The following is an 18,476-nucleotide window of genomic DNA, read 5'->3' on the forward strand; positions in this document are numbered from 1 at the left end:
TCCAGTTATCTGGAGCTGCTATGAGGTGAGTCAGCCAACTGTTCAGTGTAGTTGTTCTGATGGTACTGCCAATGTTGCACCTTCTGCTTATAAGGTATTTTCTTTGAGAGTTTACATCTTGATAAACTAAAATTTTATGACTTGGTGAAATAACCGGCACTTAAAATTGTTTTGTGGTATTGCCGTGCCTCGCACAGGTGCAGGAAAATCTAATTCACACAAATTGGTTCATCTCATTAATAAGAATTCTGTAATTTCTCAACCCCACAAATTCTGTTCAGAACACAAATGTGTTTTCAAAATCTTTTTCAGTTTTGCTTCTTTATTTTTAATGCAGTGACATAATGATGTGAGACTTCAAAGATGGGAGAGTCCAATCCTACCTTGGGTGATGTATCTCAGTACTGAGTATAGGATAGTATACTGAGATGATTTTATTCTTAGCCCTATTTTGGATGTTGACTACATTCGTTCTGTCTCCATCATCTGCATCAACTACTTTGGTGTAGGATGTAGATGAATCTGGTTTGCATGACTCAGTATGGCAGTGGGCAGTGAATTTTCTTATTGAATATCAGATAGCCTGATCTGAATTTCCTTTTAATTGGTTTGAACTAAGGATTGCTCATAGTTTCAAGATATTCATGCAAGGGTGTATTATGGGGAAATGTACATGTGTATGTTTTAGTCAATACTTTGGAATTAAGATATTGAAGTCATACCTTTATGCCATTTTCTTACCTTTCCTGAAGCCATATTCTTTCCCCAGTTGGCCATTCTTAAGACTTGCATTGAGGCACTGAAGGACCACAGACCTTTTGACCACAAAAGACACTGCAGTGAGACTGCTCCTGTCCTGAAGCAGGCAGGCACGTATGCAGCAAGAGTAAATGGAGGACAATTGGGAGCTAGGATCCTGGCTGGCTATTTATTTCCTGCTCCCTAGTCTAAGCCCTGAGCATTGAGGCCAATTTTAGGATCCTTCCTTCTACACTAGTTGGCAGCTAATGACTTGGCACAAGCTGGGAATCACAACTGGGATCTTCAGTCTATATGGGTCAGCTATGCAATGGGAGTAAAATTGGATTTTGCCACAAGCAGAAAATAAGTTTTCAGTTTGGCAGCCTGTTTTGCAATGCAAGCAATTGATTTCAGTGGAATGGAAAATCAGATTCGGTGTAAGGAAGCCTGCTGATTTGCTTTGGATATGTTTTACATCACTGGTGAAGACCAATTTTGCCCCAATGGCTTAACCAACTCACCCATTAGGGAAGCCTGTAAATTTGATCCTTTCAAAAAAGTCAAAGATTATGTTTAGGTTCAATATTAGATTTTTTTTCCAAATTTTTAACTAAATAAATCCATGCTAGAAATTACCCTTGGCAATATTAGCAAGAATGTAATTATGTTGACATGTGATTCCTCTGTATATGATTATTTCAGCTACCATTGCTATAACAATGAACACAGATATGGCATAGAAATGTCTTAAATGCTTTTCTGCTCATATCACCTTCAGTAGCTTGTAAATTATTTCTATATGTTTTTATTTGTCTTTAACTGCATTAGCTAAACATTTTCAGTATATAATTTACATGACCAATTAATAGACTAACCTTTTAAATCTGTATAGTAACCAGGGTCTCATTCATTTCTGTCCCTTTCAGTTTAAAAAGAAAGCAGATTTATATTAGTGCACACTTGTTTTAATTGTCTTACTTACTTTGAAGGGGAGTGAGTAGAAAATCACTCTCTGTGCTTTTGTAAAAAGGTGAAGATCTCTGAAATATCCCTATGGAATGACAGTTTAGCCCTAATCTGTCATTTTTAACGTGGAAACATTTTTAGTAAACCACCTTGGCTTTAAGAGTATTGTCAAAAATGTTGGAATTATTTGTATATAGAAATCATGCCTGACCAAAAAAAGTAGGCTTTTTGGGGAAACATTAATAAATCACTGGATTCCCACTTATTTTTGTCCAGAAAAATCCCGTTTGAAAACTCTTCCCATACAGTTTGAGCAGGGAGTCTAGTACTGAACCAACTACAGAGGGAAACAAGTACAATAGTTTTTATCAAAATTTAAACTATTTATGAGGAGTGTATATTATAAAGCAGCAAATATTGAAATACATAAAATAATCTAGAAATCAACCTGAATTATTATTTTGTCCTTTCAAATGCTGACATTTCTGAGTATATTTTTCAAATTTCCAGTCAAACTTTTTTCTTTCAGTGTAAGAGGTTTAATCTGTCAATTTCATTTAATTTTTTTTGATTTAACATTGTTGTAGTTTCTCCATGTTTAGTTTTGCCAAATGGAGAACACTGCAGCTTGAAACCTTAGTGAGCTTCTGGGTATGTTTCTATTGGCATCTCTTTGTACACCATCATTACTTCAAACAACTCATAGATGCATGGGCCATGTAACCCAAATACTGCAAGGAAAGTGGCAAAAGGAAATGGTGGCTTTCCTGAACTGTTACACATTAATTGCATTATAAAATCGTGAACCTATAAGCCCTTTTGTGCGTTTATGAGAATTTCATGAGTAGATTTATGTGACAAGCATAACATGTAAGGCACCATTGTAAAACCATATACAAGTGTGACCCCCATGTTCTCATAAATTTTGGATACATTTACTTCCTTCGCAGTTTTAACAATTCACATTTAAGTACATTTGTACATTTCTAAAGAAACAGATAGTTTTTGCTTCTGTGATAGGAGATGGTGGGTAAAGAGGGAGACACACCAGTAAAGCTCTGCATTGCTGATGCACAAAGGATTTAAAAACCTATTTTCCAAGATAGGGAAGCTGTAGCTGTTCCAGTAATTAATTTTTGTTTATGCTATTATTAAGTTATAATCTTTTGTTAATGTTTTAACAAATTGGAGGCCAATATTCTATAACTGTCAGCCTTTGAAAGCTGTAGATCTGCAAATCTATTGACATTAGATTGTGTGATCACTTGCTTAAAAGTTGAAAATTGCAGGTCTGCTTCAAGGATATTTTTCAGACAGATTCTCTGTATTAGGGGTTCCAATTTAAATTGATGTGATTTGCATTTGTTTATATTGTTACTTCAGAATATAGGCACAGATAATTTAACTTTTTATGCCACATTCAAAATCAGTTAGTTTCACAGATGCTTTTTTTTAAAAACAATGTGCATTTCACTAGAAAAGTAAGAATCCATCACTAACATTTAGAGTAACACCAGAAAAACAAAGGGAAAAGAGAAAAAGAATAGGAAGTAAGTTTTCTTTCCTTGAGGGAATAGGCTCCATGGACACAATGATGTAAAGTGATGCATGATTCAAGAAAGATTTCCTCCTTAAAATATAAATTCTTAGCCTCACCTTTTTAACTTTTAATTTGCATTCATCTGAAGATCAAAAAATACTCTTAGTGGCTTAACTAACATTCCTCCCTCAGCCATTAGAATTGAAACACATTAACTGATCCATTCCATCTCATTGCTTTTTGTTGGTTCTTGCTACATGGAAAACGGCTGCCTTACGTACAAATAATTTGCTGCTTTTCAATCTATGTTTTTGTTTAAAAAATGCATGTTTTGGGGGTGTGGTGTCATTTGTATTTATTGCCTAACCCTGGTTACCCATGAGTGACCTGATCAGCCTTAATACAAGGCAGATAAGAACCAATTACACAGGTTCAAATCCATTATCTGTCTCTTTATCTGCAACCTCTTCTGTCCCTGCAATCTTATACAATTTTGGTGATTTGTGTGACCCTGATTTCCATTGTTCCACTGTGAAATGTTGCTTGATAATGCTCCTGTGAAGTGACTTAGATGTCTTGCTATGTTAAAGGCACTATGTAAATGCAAGTTGTTAAAGAACTGTAGGGGATTAGAAACATTTCTTTTATGACAATCCAACTGCTTTATGGTCTCTTTTACTAATAAGGGCTTTGGGAAAAAAAACAAAGCAAATCTTGTTTTGGAGTTACAAAATCTGTTTCTAAACAACAATGTTTGTCTAAGTTTTCATAAAGTTATATTTTGCTAATTAAGTTAAGTACCACTGCTGGTAGCATTGGAATGGTGCGGAACCCCACTGTGTGGGTGGGATGATGTTTACTGGTTCAATTTGCACTGTTACTCCAGTTGCCTTCCTGAAAGGCACTACACTGACCAAATTACTCAGCCACAGTCTTCTCCAATACATAGTAGTGTGTGCCCACTCTGCACTATGAAACACTCAACCCATTTTTGAATGTCACTTGGTTCAGACTGGCAAACTCTGTTGGATGTCCTTATGCAATTACTGAAAACAAGTATTTTGGCAAATTATTCCTTTATGCCTTTGTCATTGTTGAATTTCTTTTTAGTTTTTTAAAATTAACTTTAAATACATTGGGAATAAATTGTTGGATTAATAAATAGGATGCAGTTAAGGCAGCATAGGTAGCTTTGAGGCATTTTGTTTCGTGGATACTGCACCTGCAAAGTGGTGTCACTTCCAGGAGATGAAATCCAAAAATACTTCTCAAGTTGATAATGGTTATGCAGCGAGACTCATGTGAAAGAAGCCTGGTATCTTTCATCTGATTTATTAGTGTTTTACTGTTGCTGAGTCAGTGTATAGATGTACATAATTGCCGATCGCTAGATTTACTATGTTGTGCAGTTTGCCCCCAGAATAAGTACTAAATAAGGCCATGAGTCAGAAGCTTTAAACCTTCGATTAGCTGGCATTTACTGCAACTCCAGGTGCACAGTGGAGTTCCAATCCAAGACACACCTATCTTTTCTTAAGAATTGCATAAAATAATTTCCTACAGCAACTAGCATTCTCTCCCACTGTTAATGTCAACTAAAGGCGCACATAGACACTATTTCCAAGTGTCATATTGGCATGAATGCATGGTATAGATGTCACTTACCTGTACCTTAAGAAGTGCTTCATATTCCTGGAGCACTTATAGCTTCTCACACATGCTATCCCATTATTGACTGTAAAATATGGGAGCAGCATCTTATCAAAATTTGGTGGTGTCTGTGGATGAGTTTAATGTGAATAGAAAAAAAATAGTTGATGAGAATAGATTTTTCTTGTGTATTGTTAGCTTCAGGACCTTTTGCTTATCTTGTACCAGTTTTTTGTTTTTGAAGCATTGAAAGTGAATTTAATGTTAAGCCCAATATATCATCCTCAAAACAGTTTAAATGTGACTGCCTTGATTTACCTAAATGGTGGTCATGAATTGCCAGGTCTGCACTGAGTGCACCAGATTGCAGTATTTTCTGGAATCTGAAATCTTGGCTTCAGTATTTTTGTTTTCAGTGTTTCATTTCTTTCCAGTGGAGTTAATTGTGGCTAAAATACCACCTATAAGAGAAATCACCTCCACATAAGATCTGTGAACAGTAGGGAAAAATAGCCATTTACTCCAGTTGGTAAGAGGTCACAGAGTCATGGTGTCAGACAGCGCAGTAACAGGCCCTTTGGCCCACCAACTCCATGCCCACAATCAAGCATTCATTTACACTAATCATTTTTTTAAATGCTATTTTATTCTCCCCACATTCCCATCAACTTCCTCTAGAGTTTAACATTCACCTAAACACTCGAGTCAATTTACGGTGGACAGTGATGTCCTCCAAGGACATATACTGAGAAGTCTGCTTTTCACCATTTTTGTCAAATTTATAAGAAGGAATGGAAAACTGGATCTCCATGTTTATTGACCATAGTAAGATAGCACTACACAATGTGTAGGTGGGGAAAGGACAGGGTCAAGACGACGAGCAGATTAAGTAAGACAGCAAAACTGTGGCAAGCTGCATTCATTGTGGTTTTCCATGCTCATCATTTTGAAATACAGATCAGTATGCTCTTTAAATGGTAAACTAGGAGCAGAGTCTTAGCAGTTCATGTTTTGTAGTTAATGCAACATCAAGGACAGGTACAAAAATTAATTTAAATGGAATCTAAAATAAAATGGGAATTGCTTAGTAGAATCAGATAACTGCGGAGAGAGAAGCAGTGAACATTTCAGATGAATGGGACTTTTACCAAAACAGAACATAATTGGCCTTATCTCTAAAGGACTGAAATAGAAAAAGATAAAGTTATGTTACAGTTACATAAAAGTCTCTGGATAGAACCCATCTAGTACTCTGCTCACTTCTGGGCACTACACCTGAGGAAGGATGTGCTGACCTCAATGGGGGTGAAGCACAGATTTGTCCATACGGTTATGGGAGAAATTAAGAGTCAAGGTTCCAGAGATCAGTGTTGCATCCTTTGAATATGAAAGAGATTTAACTGAATGAAAGAGGTGATTGGTTAAATATACAAATTCTTATTCCTGTTGTGCAGGAGTCCAAATAAGGTTGAGTAAGCTTAAAATCGAACTAAGGTGGTTCAAGGGAATTGTTAAGAACCACTTTCCTTTCACCAAGGGCTATAGAAATCTAGAACTAAAATTTCAGTCTCCGGCTACAGCCCTACCTCACCTGCTCAAAATATAAACTCATTGAGATGAAGTCAATTGAACATTACAGAACTGAGATTGATGGCTTTCTTTTAGACAAGGGCAGAACAGAGTGTAGTAGTGACTAGAGTTGAGGTATCAATCAGACTCAATCTAATCGAATGCCAGAACTTGAGGCACTGAATGGCCTACCACTGTTCCAGCACTCCTTTCTGTTCATGTTTCTAGTTCTATTTTAGACAGCTTCAGTGCACACTCCAATTTCATCCAAGGGCTGAGATTCTGTTTCCTTAATATTGATTAAAAAGTAGAATAACACTTTTCATTCTTGTCACTTTTATCTTTACTAAAATTAGTAAAGACAGATATTCCAGCTCCCTGGTGACAAAAATCTGTTAATCTCTTCAAAGCAGTTAATGACTGCTGTGCAGTAAATGGAGGATCTTCAGACTGGAACTTCCTTTCACTATGTAAATAAAACGATGAAAATAAATTTACTGCTGGGAAGTAGGTAATGGATGATGATCTGTGTATTAAATAGAAGCTGTTTGAAGCCTGAATTTCCCTTTAATGATACTTATTCTAAACCACTTTTCATTAGTAATTAATGAAGCATTTATTTGGATACTTGATGCAGAGTAAAATAGAAATGATCTGTTTTAACTTAAACTAGAAAAATATCTTTATTGTGCTAACTATTTGACCTTCACTAAATTATATTTTGTGCACCTTGGCAACATATACTGGCTATTGCAAACAATGTGGCAAATGAATGTTTTACTGCACTAATGATGCACATTCAGTGGTAAATGACAAATATTGGGAAGGAATTAACTTCTGGTCACCAGTTCTGAACACTTTGAGCATTTTAGCCACCATTTGAACTCACTGGCACTTGTTCAGTTTCATTGGGAAGCTGAATGTGTGGAGATGAATGTAGATAGTGGCCAGCATTTACACTCATGTTTAGTGATGGGAACCAGAGACTAATTTGTCCCCTTATTCATTTTTTGAGACACTATGATTCTTTTTTCCTTTTCCAATGCAGAAAATGAACTAAATCAATTAAAGTTCCAAATTAAAGGAAACAAATCAAAACTTTTCCAGATTGGGTTAAATAATCTATTTTGGCAAGTCGGTTCACCAGTGTGTTCACATGAATTATCTAATTGTAAATTTTTTGGCTTGGGCTTCCATTTTGTCTTCCAAGAACATGCATCATTCATTTCCAAGCAGGTAGATGGCTGACAGGTTTATCCCAGCGCTGCTGTTTAGATGCCTAGTAGGGCTGTGAGAGAATGGTTTGTGGTGAGTTGTCTGTACAGTAGTTTTCCATCTGGGGCAACTCCTAGGTCTCAAATGTGTGACAGCGCTGGCTACTCAGTCAACATTGGGGCCCCATGTTCTACAACCTGCAGTATTGTATAATGGGGCACCTATCAACTGCACCACCTACAACCTGATCATTTCAATCTATCTCATCCAAATGTTGGAAAATCTGCTGGAGAGAAAAAAAATTGTTGTAATCAGGTAAAATATCACCAGCTGGCAGCACATATAATGTAATTAATTTCGAGAGTTTATTGAAAAAAGTATTCATTTCTCTTTTAAGAAATTCAAAATATTTTTGATTAGTTTTAACACAGTTTCCTTAATTGTGACCTGTGCAAAAGTTTATAATAGAAAACTATAAGATACAGGAGTAGGCCAGTTGGACGTTGGAATGTTTTCCACCGTTTAATAAGGTCACGGCTGATCCAATCCTGGTATTAACACCACTTTCCCCATTCTCTCCTCGTTCTCTTCAACTTCCTTGTGGTTTTAATGTCTGTGAGTCTCTGCCTTGCATATACATACTTAGAGACTCCATCTCCACAATTCTCTGAGGTAGAGATTTACAAAGATTTATGATTCTCTGTAAGAAGAAATTCCTCCTCACCTCCCACTTAAAATGGGCAACCCCTTGTCAGAAACTGTGCCCCCTTGTTCCAGACACCCCCACTAGGAGAAACATCTTATCAGCATCCATTCCTGACGTTCCTCCTCAGAATCTTTTATGTTTCTAAACTCCAGTGATTATAGGCCCAACATGGTTAACCTTTCTTTTTACTTCAATACCTTTGTCCCAGGAGTCAACCTAATGAACTTCCCGGGCACTGCCTCCAATGCAAACACATCCTTTCATAAATATGGAGATCAAAACTGTACACAGTACTCCAGATAAGGTCTCATCAGCACCCTACAAAATTGTTTCAAAACTTCCCTACTTCTACATTCCATACCTCTTACAAGAAAGGCCAATGTTCCACGAGCCTTCCCAATTACTTGATGTACCTGCATGCCCACTCTTTGTGTTTCATGTACAAGGACCCCCACCCCCCACCGACCCTTTGTACTGCAACATTTTGTGGTCTCCATTGAAATAATAATTTGCTTTTATATTCTTACTTCCAAAGTGGATAATGTCTCTTCTTCCCAGATTGCATTCCATCTGTCAGCTTCTTGCCCACTCACTTATTCTGTCTATATACCTTTGCAGACTCTGTGTCCTCCACACAACTTGCTAACTCACCAGCAGATTTGGTCACTTCATCCAAGTCATCAGTAAAGATTAAATAATTCAGGACCCAGCACTTATCCCTGTGGAACCCCACCAGTTATTGATTGTCATTCCAAAAATCCCATTTACTCAATGTACTCTGTGTAGTGGAATTGTAAAAGCTATTTAAGAAGGGAAAACACCTTGCATTTCAAACATGTACTTAATAATATTCATATAATTTAGCTCATTCTTTTTTTATGACCATAGTAAAGTAAAATTATCTTCAACTCATCCATATGCTCAATACTGTGATTCCACTGTTTATTTGACCTAGATAAAAATGAGAACATTGTTGAGCAACAAACTTCCCTTACTCAATGGCATCTTTTAAAAAGCTATTTTCAAAATGTTGTTTGCTGTACAATACTGTGCTGCTTTTACTTCACATCAATGCTCTCATAGCATTAATACTGCACTAGAGAATGGCATGGCTATAAATTGTACATAGAGCTTCCATTATGCATTTGCTCTTACAGAGATTTGTATCAGGAAGAGATTTTTGCATGGTGCTTGTAAATGAGAAAAATTTTGAATTTTTCTTTAATGTTTGTTTAAACTTAAATATAGTAATGTTTTGCTATTGTGATGTAAGACTCAACAAATTTCATTTTATTTGATAGAATGTTTAAATGACACACAAGTAGGGGGCTGAATAACACAATGCCGTCTCATTTGTTACATATCAAATTGGGTTTGGTAATGAAGTGCTGCTGGCCTATCCTGGGTACTTTATACGTTAAAAGTGTAAAATTCTTGTGGGCTGGGATGGTACTGGGGGTGAGTTTGAGATTCTAAAAACACCTGTGATTTTTATTCCTGTTGTTAATTTTTAATCCAAAGCCTTGATGATTTCCAAGTACAAATGGTGTTTCTCTTTCCTTACAATTCTACCTTGTCTTTCTTTGCTGCTCTTTGTTTGTGTTCATTTTTAAAACTACTCACGTTACTTGAAATTGGTGTCTTTTTAACCTCTTCTTTCAATTTTTCTCTTCTTTCCCTTCATCTCCGGGAGGCAGTGACTCACAGTGGATACGGATCAATGAATGTCGGCAGCTCTGCAATACCTCGTCTGTGTGGCCATTCTTCATGTGTGAGCCCAGACAGTGAGTGCTGGTAGGCTGTTTGACTGTGGGAACATCACAGCCTAGCCTGATCCTGTCCTCATCCAACCACCATTTACACCATTGTCGCATCAAGGGTGCTGGCTAGCGATCAGGAGTAGAAATCCTGGGCAAATTTCTCTCCTCCTCTTTAGCCTGGTATGCTTAGAGCACTTTCAGAGGCTCAGTTCTAGCCATTGCTGAAAGCAGCTCACTCAGTCGAGAAAAAGATTTGATCCTGGGAATTACTTGCCTGAATACTACATAAAGATGTTGTATTTATCCACTGGCATATTTGGTGGGGTGGAGTGAGTGGGGATGAAGAGGCAAGAGCATGAGGAGGTCCTGTTCTCTCCTGTAATAGTTCACACAGCACACTAATGAATGGCCAGTTGACAGGGGGATGAATAAGATTAGCAATTTCACATTTTAATTGATCAACATCTTTTACTGACATGATGAAATGCTTCATTGTGTATCATTGTTCATTGTGCAGTATGTAACATAATCATAGAAGATTGGTGTGGACACCGTGCAGTGAGTGTGTCCTATCTGTGATGAAATTTGATTCCTCAAGTAAATAGGAATCAGGAATTGCATGTTTCTATTGGAAAGAATGTGCTTGGTAGAAAATGTATTCTTTATTATTCCATTTACAGGGATACATGATTTCTTATACCAGTAAAGAAAGCATATTATTTGCAAAAGTCTCTCTGTGAGAACTATTTCAGTTCTATATCAGTTCAGTCAAATGTATTAGAATGTTAGTACTCAAAATCCCCATGTTTTAGATGGAAAGAATCGGTTTTCCAGGTTGCAAATCATATTGGATCAAAAAAACCCATAGAATTACAAATAACAGCAGGAGTGTTACCTCAAGGGTTAGGAGAGTGTCTCCCTGAGCTTGGTTGTACCTTGAGGTGTGAGAATCAATTCTGGCTTCTTGCATCAAAATGAAAAGATTGATTTGTAATAAGCAACTGGTCATTTTATATTTTGGTTAACAAGTTTATTTGTTTAGAAAGCTTAAAAAAAAGATTAGACTTTAAAATACAACACTACTGCCACCCAAGATCATTGAATTTTGATGATCACAATGGATCCTATGGCCCATGTTCTCTTACTAATTGAGATATAATCTCTGAGTGATTGGTATAGTGTATTGTATCAAGTCTAAGATAGAAAAGGAATGAATTGCAATTTACTCTTATTACTTTGTGTAGTCAGTCCTTGGGCACTTTATTGCCTGAATAAATTCAGACACCTGTTTACCTGTTTGTCTTGAGTGCACTTTCTGTGAAATGAGAAACAAAACAATACCAGGAATTGAACTATATCTATTTTTCAGAAACAATCCAACCTTTTCTCACTAAAGCTAATGACATCTTATATATTTTGGTATGTGAGGGCTTTAACTGCTGGATGACACCAGATTTCCATTACTGGAAATGGAAAGTTCAGTATAATTACTTAATTCTTCTAATTATTTTGATACATCTTTTGATCAATTTCTGTTCATACACCACATATCTTCAGGTGTTTGAATAATTGTTTGTGGTACTAGTCCAGTACCAAAGTGCCAGTGTAAATTGGTATATTGCTGCTTCAAAGCCAAAAGGCTTTGTTGTGGCATCCTCAAATTGGTGACTTCAGTTTAATATTATACATAGCTCAGTAGAAATTGATGCAGTTTGGGCTGAACCACTTTACCTTGTCTAAGCTAGTAACTTGACCAGCTTTTGACCTTGCCTCTGGGGGGAAAATGAACCTCAGCACTAATACCCTAGTTCTAGCTCACTGTGGAATTTTATCTATTATGAGTCAGAAAAAAATATGGCTTTCTGCTGAAACAGACAAAAATTAGCTGATTTGCCAGAAACACACGTTCAGAAAAAAATTACACTGAATGCTAGAGATTTTCCCCACAATTGATTTACAGTGCTTTTAAATATATGGGATATCTACAATTAAGAGGAGGCAATTAAATTGTTGTACCTCTTGATCAAGTTTCCATTCTGTCTTGTCCTTTTCAACTTCAGATCTAAGCTGACCTTTGACTTTTATTCATTGGTTTTAGCTAAGAGAAACTGTTACGAGAGTTTTAAATCCTAAATATCCATGACTTACCTTCTATATTTGGTAAAGAATCTCTTTGACTATTAGCTGCCTCATCTTGTTTGCAGATATGCATTAATCAGTCTTAGACTAATGGGAAATGTTATTCTATTTATGCTTCTTATCCAGTAGTCCATGTGCATCCAATGCTATTAAGTCTGGGACTAAATCTATGTTTTCTGTTGTAGGCATGGACATTTCAAAGTTGGAGCAATTTTGTTAAGGGTACCCCACCAAGGTCATTAGACCAGGACTGTCTGTGATAATCAGGAACCAATCTTTTCAAAGCCACCTTCTGTAAGAGCACAGGCATATAAGATTGATCGTTAATGTTGAGTGGTATAGAAAACTTTAAAATTCATGAAACAGTTCACCACTTCTTCATGAACAAGACTTAAAATTGCCAGATTTAAGAGGTTCAACATTTTATTTTAAAAACAGTGACAAATGGTTGTTGCCTCGTCTTTCCACAGCAGCCAAGCAGGTACCACTTTGCTATTTTTGTTTATGGACAATTCCCTCTTTAATTTTCATGCGTGTTTTTGAGCATCCTATATCAGTCAGTATATCAATCTAATCAATCTTGCTCTATTCTTTTAGCCTCCTTCCATTGCTTCTGTTTGAAAATTCAATCTGAGTCAAGAATGAATCACCTGTGGAGAATATTTAGAATTCCTCCAATATGTATTTCTATAATTGTGATTTACCAGAACACTTATGAAAATGGTAACTAGTTTTCATCTACTCTAGTAGACCAATTTTTAATGGTTTAAGCTAATGTAACTTGCACCAGAATGGTAATATGCTACTGAATGTATTTGTGAAGTTAGAGGTTCAGATTTGGATGTGTTCAGAGAACACACTGGTGATGAAGACAGAATAAAATCACGGCAACCTTAAAAGTCTCCAATCTATGACCACTTTGAAGGGAAAGGGAGCAAAGAAAAGTGAGTCAAAAATGAAGAGAAAGGAAAACCAGTGTGGTGGGATGTTTTTCTATACAAGCAGAGCCTCTGAACACTCAAACACGTTTTGTGTGGCTTATAAAATGGCAGTAATTGCAAGGAAAGTAGCCCTGTTCCCCAAGGTACCACTGACAGGTCTTGAGAACAGTGCATCTCTGAAGAAGTGCAGATAGACTTGAGGCTGCAGTTGAGGGGTACTGTCGCTGTTATGTTGGCCTGATGGTGTGAATTGGTATTGCAGTCATCCTTGCAACAGATGTCACAGTTGTGTAAAAGTTGGACCCTGCGAAGTCTGTCATCATGCTCATTGGCAGGAGAGTGTAATAATACCTGTGTATATGATTGCTCATCGGTTGGTGGACACAGCCAGTTGGGTTATGTTGAGAGGCGACCACTCTGGCACGTCTTCATTCTTGTACTGGCATGACATGCAGAGGTTAAGTGCGAGCAGCATCGCACTTAGTCAGACATTCACAAACTTGTGTCGTCGTTCCCCTATGTCAGAATCTCTTCTGGAAAAGGGAACCCTTAAGTACACAAGACAATGTTTGTCTCTTTTCTCAGCAGATGTGCTTATGAGAACTTCACTCTCTCAGGTTGTCATTTTCCGCGATGTGGGGGATCTGTTGGTCGCTCCACGGAAAGAGGCTAACACGTCAGAGGAATAGTGAAAGAGGACACCAATGGCAGAGCCAGCTTCTCGTGTAGGGTTTGAAGTGTGTTATGGGATGAATATTACCCTAGCAAGTAGGTGCATCTGCATGTTTGGGCTGTTGTGAGGAACCCCACATACTGATTTACCTCCCCACTCTACACCTCCTCCTACCCCCTCTTGCTACTGGGTCTGCTTGTAGTGAAAACTAACTTTAAAAAAAAAGGGAAAATTAGTTTTTAAGTATCCTTAGAATTTCGGAATAAATCTCATCAAATCCATCTGACTTTGTTTTACCTCTCGCTGCTGCAGAGTCATAGTATGATCCATGCTGTATGGGTGCAAGGACAGGAAAATGACATGGAGAAGAATTAGAATGCAGTTGATTGAACGTTGAAATGTTCTCTCGAGGCTCCCTACTTTTTCCTGTTGCAGCTTCCAACCACTCCCCTCTCCCCTCTCCCCTGCCTTAAGTAATTTTGGAAATTCAAGTAGCAAGAAAAATGAACAGTGGAATCTTCAGACAAACCTCTGTACATCTGTACAATTCATAATGTCTGTCACCATCAAGTTCATAGTAAAATGGATTTCAGAGTTAGCCCCAAGGTGTACAAAAATTTTCATTAATTGCAACATTTGCATCATGTGGCTGCAGCAACTTGAAGGACAAGGGAAGAATGAATATAAATATCCTTTGTTCAGGGATATTACGCACTTTTTGTAAAAGCACATTTTATAAATCCTTTTTCCCCGTCCACCACCCTCCACCCCTACCCCCAAGAGCAGTTAGTAATAGAATTGGGATTGTTTTACTTCAAAGGCTCAAATAATGAGAGATTAGGGGTCACTTTATCCTACTCAGTCACAAACCCCAGAGAGCCAGGTAGTTAAAGTGTCCCAGGTAATTTAGTATTTGTGGTGTCCAATTTTTAACCAGTTCTTTTTGGGTGAATTGTTGTTCATTCATCTGTAGGCACAGTAATATCACAAGAGAAAAAGTGTGAGACTAACTGATGGGACTAAGGTCTGACAAATCCTCTTGACCTGATAGCTTGGATTTTAGGACTGTAACAGAAATGGCTGCAGAGATAGTACGTTCATTGTTTGTCATCTTGCAAAACTCTCCCTGTTATGGAAATGTTATAGTGGATTGGGAAACAGCAGATGTAACGCAGCTATTCATGAAAGGAGGAAAAGAGAAAACAGGAAACTGCAGGCAAATTAATCTGATGTGAGTTCTCAGGTAATTGCTGAAATTCAGTAAAGAACTGATAACAGACCACCCAGAAAAGCATAACATGATTAGGTCAATATAGTTTTATGAAAGGGGAATAATGTTTAATTCATAATCCGGGAACACCTTAACCACCTGTCTCTCTGGGGTTTGTGACTGGGTAAGGATAAATTACCCCCTAATGTCTCATTATTTGTGTCTTTGAAGTAATTAGGGTTCTTTGCTAGCTGAATTAAAGGGCTATCAGTAATTGGAGTGTATTTTGGTTTTCCAAAAGGCATTCAATAAGGTACTACATAAAAAGGTTGGAGGCACAAGAAAGACTGCAGATGCTGGATTGCTAGATGGGTAGATTCTAAATGGGTAAATTCCGACGCAGATTAGGGGATCGTTTCGTCGAGCACCTTTGTTCCATCCGCTGGAACAGCCAGGATCTCCCAGTGGCTTCCCATTCCCACGCTGACATGTCTGTCCACGGCCTCCTCTACTGTCATGTTGAAGCTAGACACAGATTAGAGGAACAGCACCTCATATTCCCCCTTGGTAGTCTCCAACCTGACAGCATCAACATTGATCTCTCTAACTTCCGGTAACCACTCCCCTCCGTCCCTATCCTCTCTCCACCACCCCCCTCCACTCACCCACTTTCCCTTATCCCTCTGAACCCTTTACCCCTTCTCTGTCTCCTCATCCGCCCTCACAACCTGCCTGTCACCCACACCTTCCTCCCTCTGGTTCCCCACCTTCCCTTTATTCCATCGTCCACTGACCTGTCCTATCAGATTCCATCTTCAGCCCTTTGCCTCTTCCACCTATCACCTTCCAGCTTGTCACATCATTCCCACTCCCCACCCCTCCCCCACCCACCTACCTTCCCCCCTCACCTGGATTCACCTATCACCCACCAGCTCGTACTCCTCCCCCCACCCCCACCCTTTTATTCTGGCTTCTGCCCTCTTCCTTTCCAGTCCTGATGAAGGGTCTCGGCCCGAAACGTTGACTGTTCATTTCCCTCCATTGATGCTGCCTGACCTGCTGAGTTCCTCCAGCATTTCGTGTGTTGCTACGTAAAAAGTTTTATGGGATAGAGGGCAACCTGCTGCTATGAATGAAGATTGGTGAACAGACATAAAGCGAAGGTTTGGATAAATGGGTTAGAAAGCTGCAATTAGTGGGATGCCTCAGGAGTCGGGTATTTACAGTCTATTAACATTTGCAAAGACTGGTGGGAAGGTGAATTGTGAACTGATGATACGTGTTAAAGGCAGATTAAATGAGTGGGCAAAAGGTGGCTTTGTAGTTTTATTTGGAGGCACGATCATTAGATTTTCATGAATATCAGGCAACAGGATGGACAAAACAAAGGGATTGGAGTCAAAATGTTGAGATCAAAACTAAACTGTAGAACATTGACTTTATACAAGGTTTTAAATGTTTTCTTTTAAAATGCAATTTATTAAATTCAAATATATTTTCTTTGGAAACAAATCAATAATAACAACTGTACCAGGTCAAAGGCAGGCATGGGTCATGGGCCACAAATTCTAATAAAGCTAGTTAATTACTGCAAAACTACTTGGTTCACAAGATTGCCCAAATCATGGCAAAGAAAAATGTGGGAAACCATATATTTAAGAAAGCCGTGTATCAAAAACAAAGCAAAATGGCCTTGGCCTTCTGCTGTTAAATATTATCATCTAGTCTGAGGAGATAGTCCATCTTTAGAGTCTAAACAGTCTGGTAAATGTGAAATAATATGTTCCTTAATAAGAATCTGCCCATAAACATGTACTTTCAAATTATGCTTCATAACGTCTTGCTTACTCAGCTTGCTTTATTACAAACTTAAAATAAATCCTCTGAGTATCCTGTACCCATGTTCTATGGCTTTCTGATGTCCATGACAGTATTTCTGAAACTTAGATTAAGTTTCATCCAAAATCTTGATTTGTTGTCTCCATCACTGAGGCTGTAGTCATCTCTGGTGAGGACACCAACGTGACAGAAGGAATGCCAGAATCAGAGCCATAGGTTTAATTTCAGCTTTCAAGAAATACTGCCATGGGACAAAGACATAGGAACACTCTCCATCAACCAATTAATCCTCAACAGGTCCTTTTTTGGGCACTTTGTACAAGTCAATACATCAATGCGTGGAAAATCAAGACATGCAGAGATTTGGTCTGTAGCTTACAACTGGGCTGTAGGTGGTTCATGGAGCATATCATCTGGAAAGCCTCTTTGCCTATCAGTATCCAAGCAAAACCAGCAACTCTCCTCCATGTTCCTGAACAACATTGCTATTAAGAGCTCAAATCCTCAGAAGTTCTTTAAGTTAAGATTCTAGAAAAACCAATTAACTTCCCAGTGGCTAAAATGGCCACAGGTTGAACATACCCCTCGTAGATATTCTTCCAGTGCTGGACCCTCTTGGAGCTTCCCAAGTTTAGGAAACAGATTCTGCATTGATATCAGACACTGATCCAACAGCATTCTCACCATGTCCTGTTGCAGTGAATAATTCTTACATGAGAGTAATTGCACAAATAGCTCTTGTTCTTTATTAGCTATTTGCTATTCGCTATTTCAGGTTATAGAGAAGATGACTACACCTGTATGTATTTTGATTAATAGTGAAATGGAAATATCACTTAACATGAAATATTTTTCAATGTTTTGAAGTATAATATGTTGAGGCAGATCTTCCATTGAGCTTGAATCAAACAGTTTCTTCCAGTACAGTTTGGGTTGCCGTCTTCCACTGGAAGACAGGCTCCCTGCACACTGGTGTGGTCTGCACAGCATAAGGCCTCTCGCAGCATAAATAGCCAGCTGTGCTCACCACTCGGCTTTGGCAGTTAGTGAGGTCCTGCCCACAGGGTAACCAGCTGTCAACACTGTCACTGAAATTGTAAAGGGCTTTCACAAACATTCAAAATCAAACATGCAAAAACGCTTGGGATTTATTAAAAAATAATAATAATATCTTTTAAAAAATTAGAAATGGATTAGACTTCTAAAAATAGACTCTAATATGAGAGTTTAAAACAATTAACAACACATTAACTGTAGTAAATCAAATAAAAAGGTCTGCTTGCTCCTCTCCCAGTCGTCATTTCTTCTTCTTGATTTAACCTGCCGCAGACTCAGTGAGCAGATACCCCAGCCGCAGAGCTGGGAAGCCTGTGTAATGTTGGGCTGCCCGGTTGGGCACCATGTAAAGCCCACCAGTGAAGTTCAAGGGCAGCTGGTGATGCAGGCAGTGCAGCTTACTCTGCACCAGCCGTAGAATTTGGGAATTCAGTGGAGAGATGTGGGTAAGTCCAACAGAAATGCTGGTGC

At 38.2% G+C, this 18,476-nt stretch overlaps 1 protein-coding gene across 2 annotated transcripts in view; it reads left to right on the plus strand.

The window, feature by feature from the left end:
• Positions 1–18,476, plus strand: part of LOC127568645 (B-cell lymphoma/leukemia 11A-like) — a 162,266-nt gene that overhangs the window by 112,055 nt on the left and 31,735 nt on the right. The window contains exon 4 of one of the 2 annotated variants that reach the window (XM_052012629.1): positions 10,085–10,220. The exons of the other annotated variant lie outside the window; for it this stretch is intronic. Within the exon in view, the coding sequence (XP_051868589.1) occupies positions 10,085–10,087 (3 nt within the window). The 3' untranslated portion in view covers positions 10,088–10,220. Of the gene's footprint in view, positions 1–10,084; positions 10,221–18,476 lie in introns of those variants that run through there. 2 annotated transcript variants of the gene reach the window in all.

This window comes from Pristis pectinata, chromosome 3 (genome assembly GCF_009764475.1).
Source record: "Pristis pectinata isolate sPriPec2 chromosome 3, sPriPec2.1.pri, whole genome shotgun sequence".
In the NCBI taxonomy this organism is placed as follows: domain Eukaryota; kingdom Metazoa; phylum Chordata; class Chondrichthyes; order Rhinopristiformes; family Pristidae; genus Pristis; species Pristis pectinata.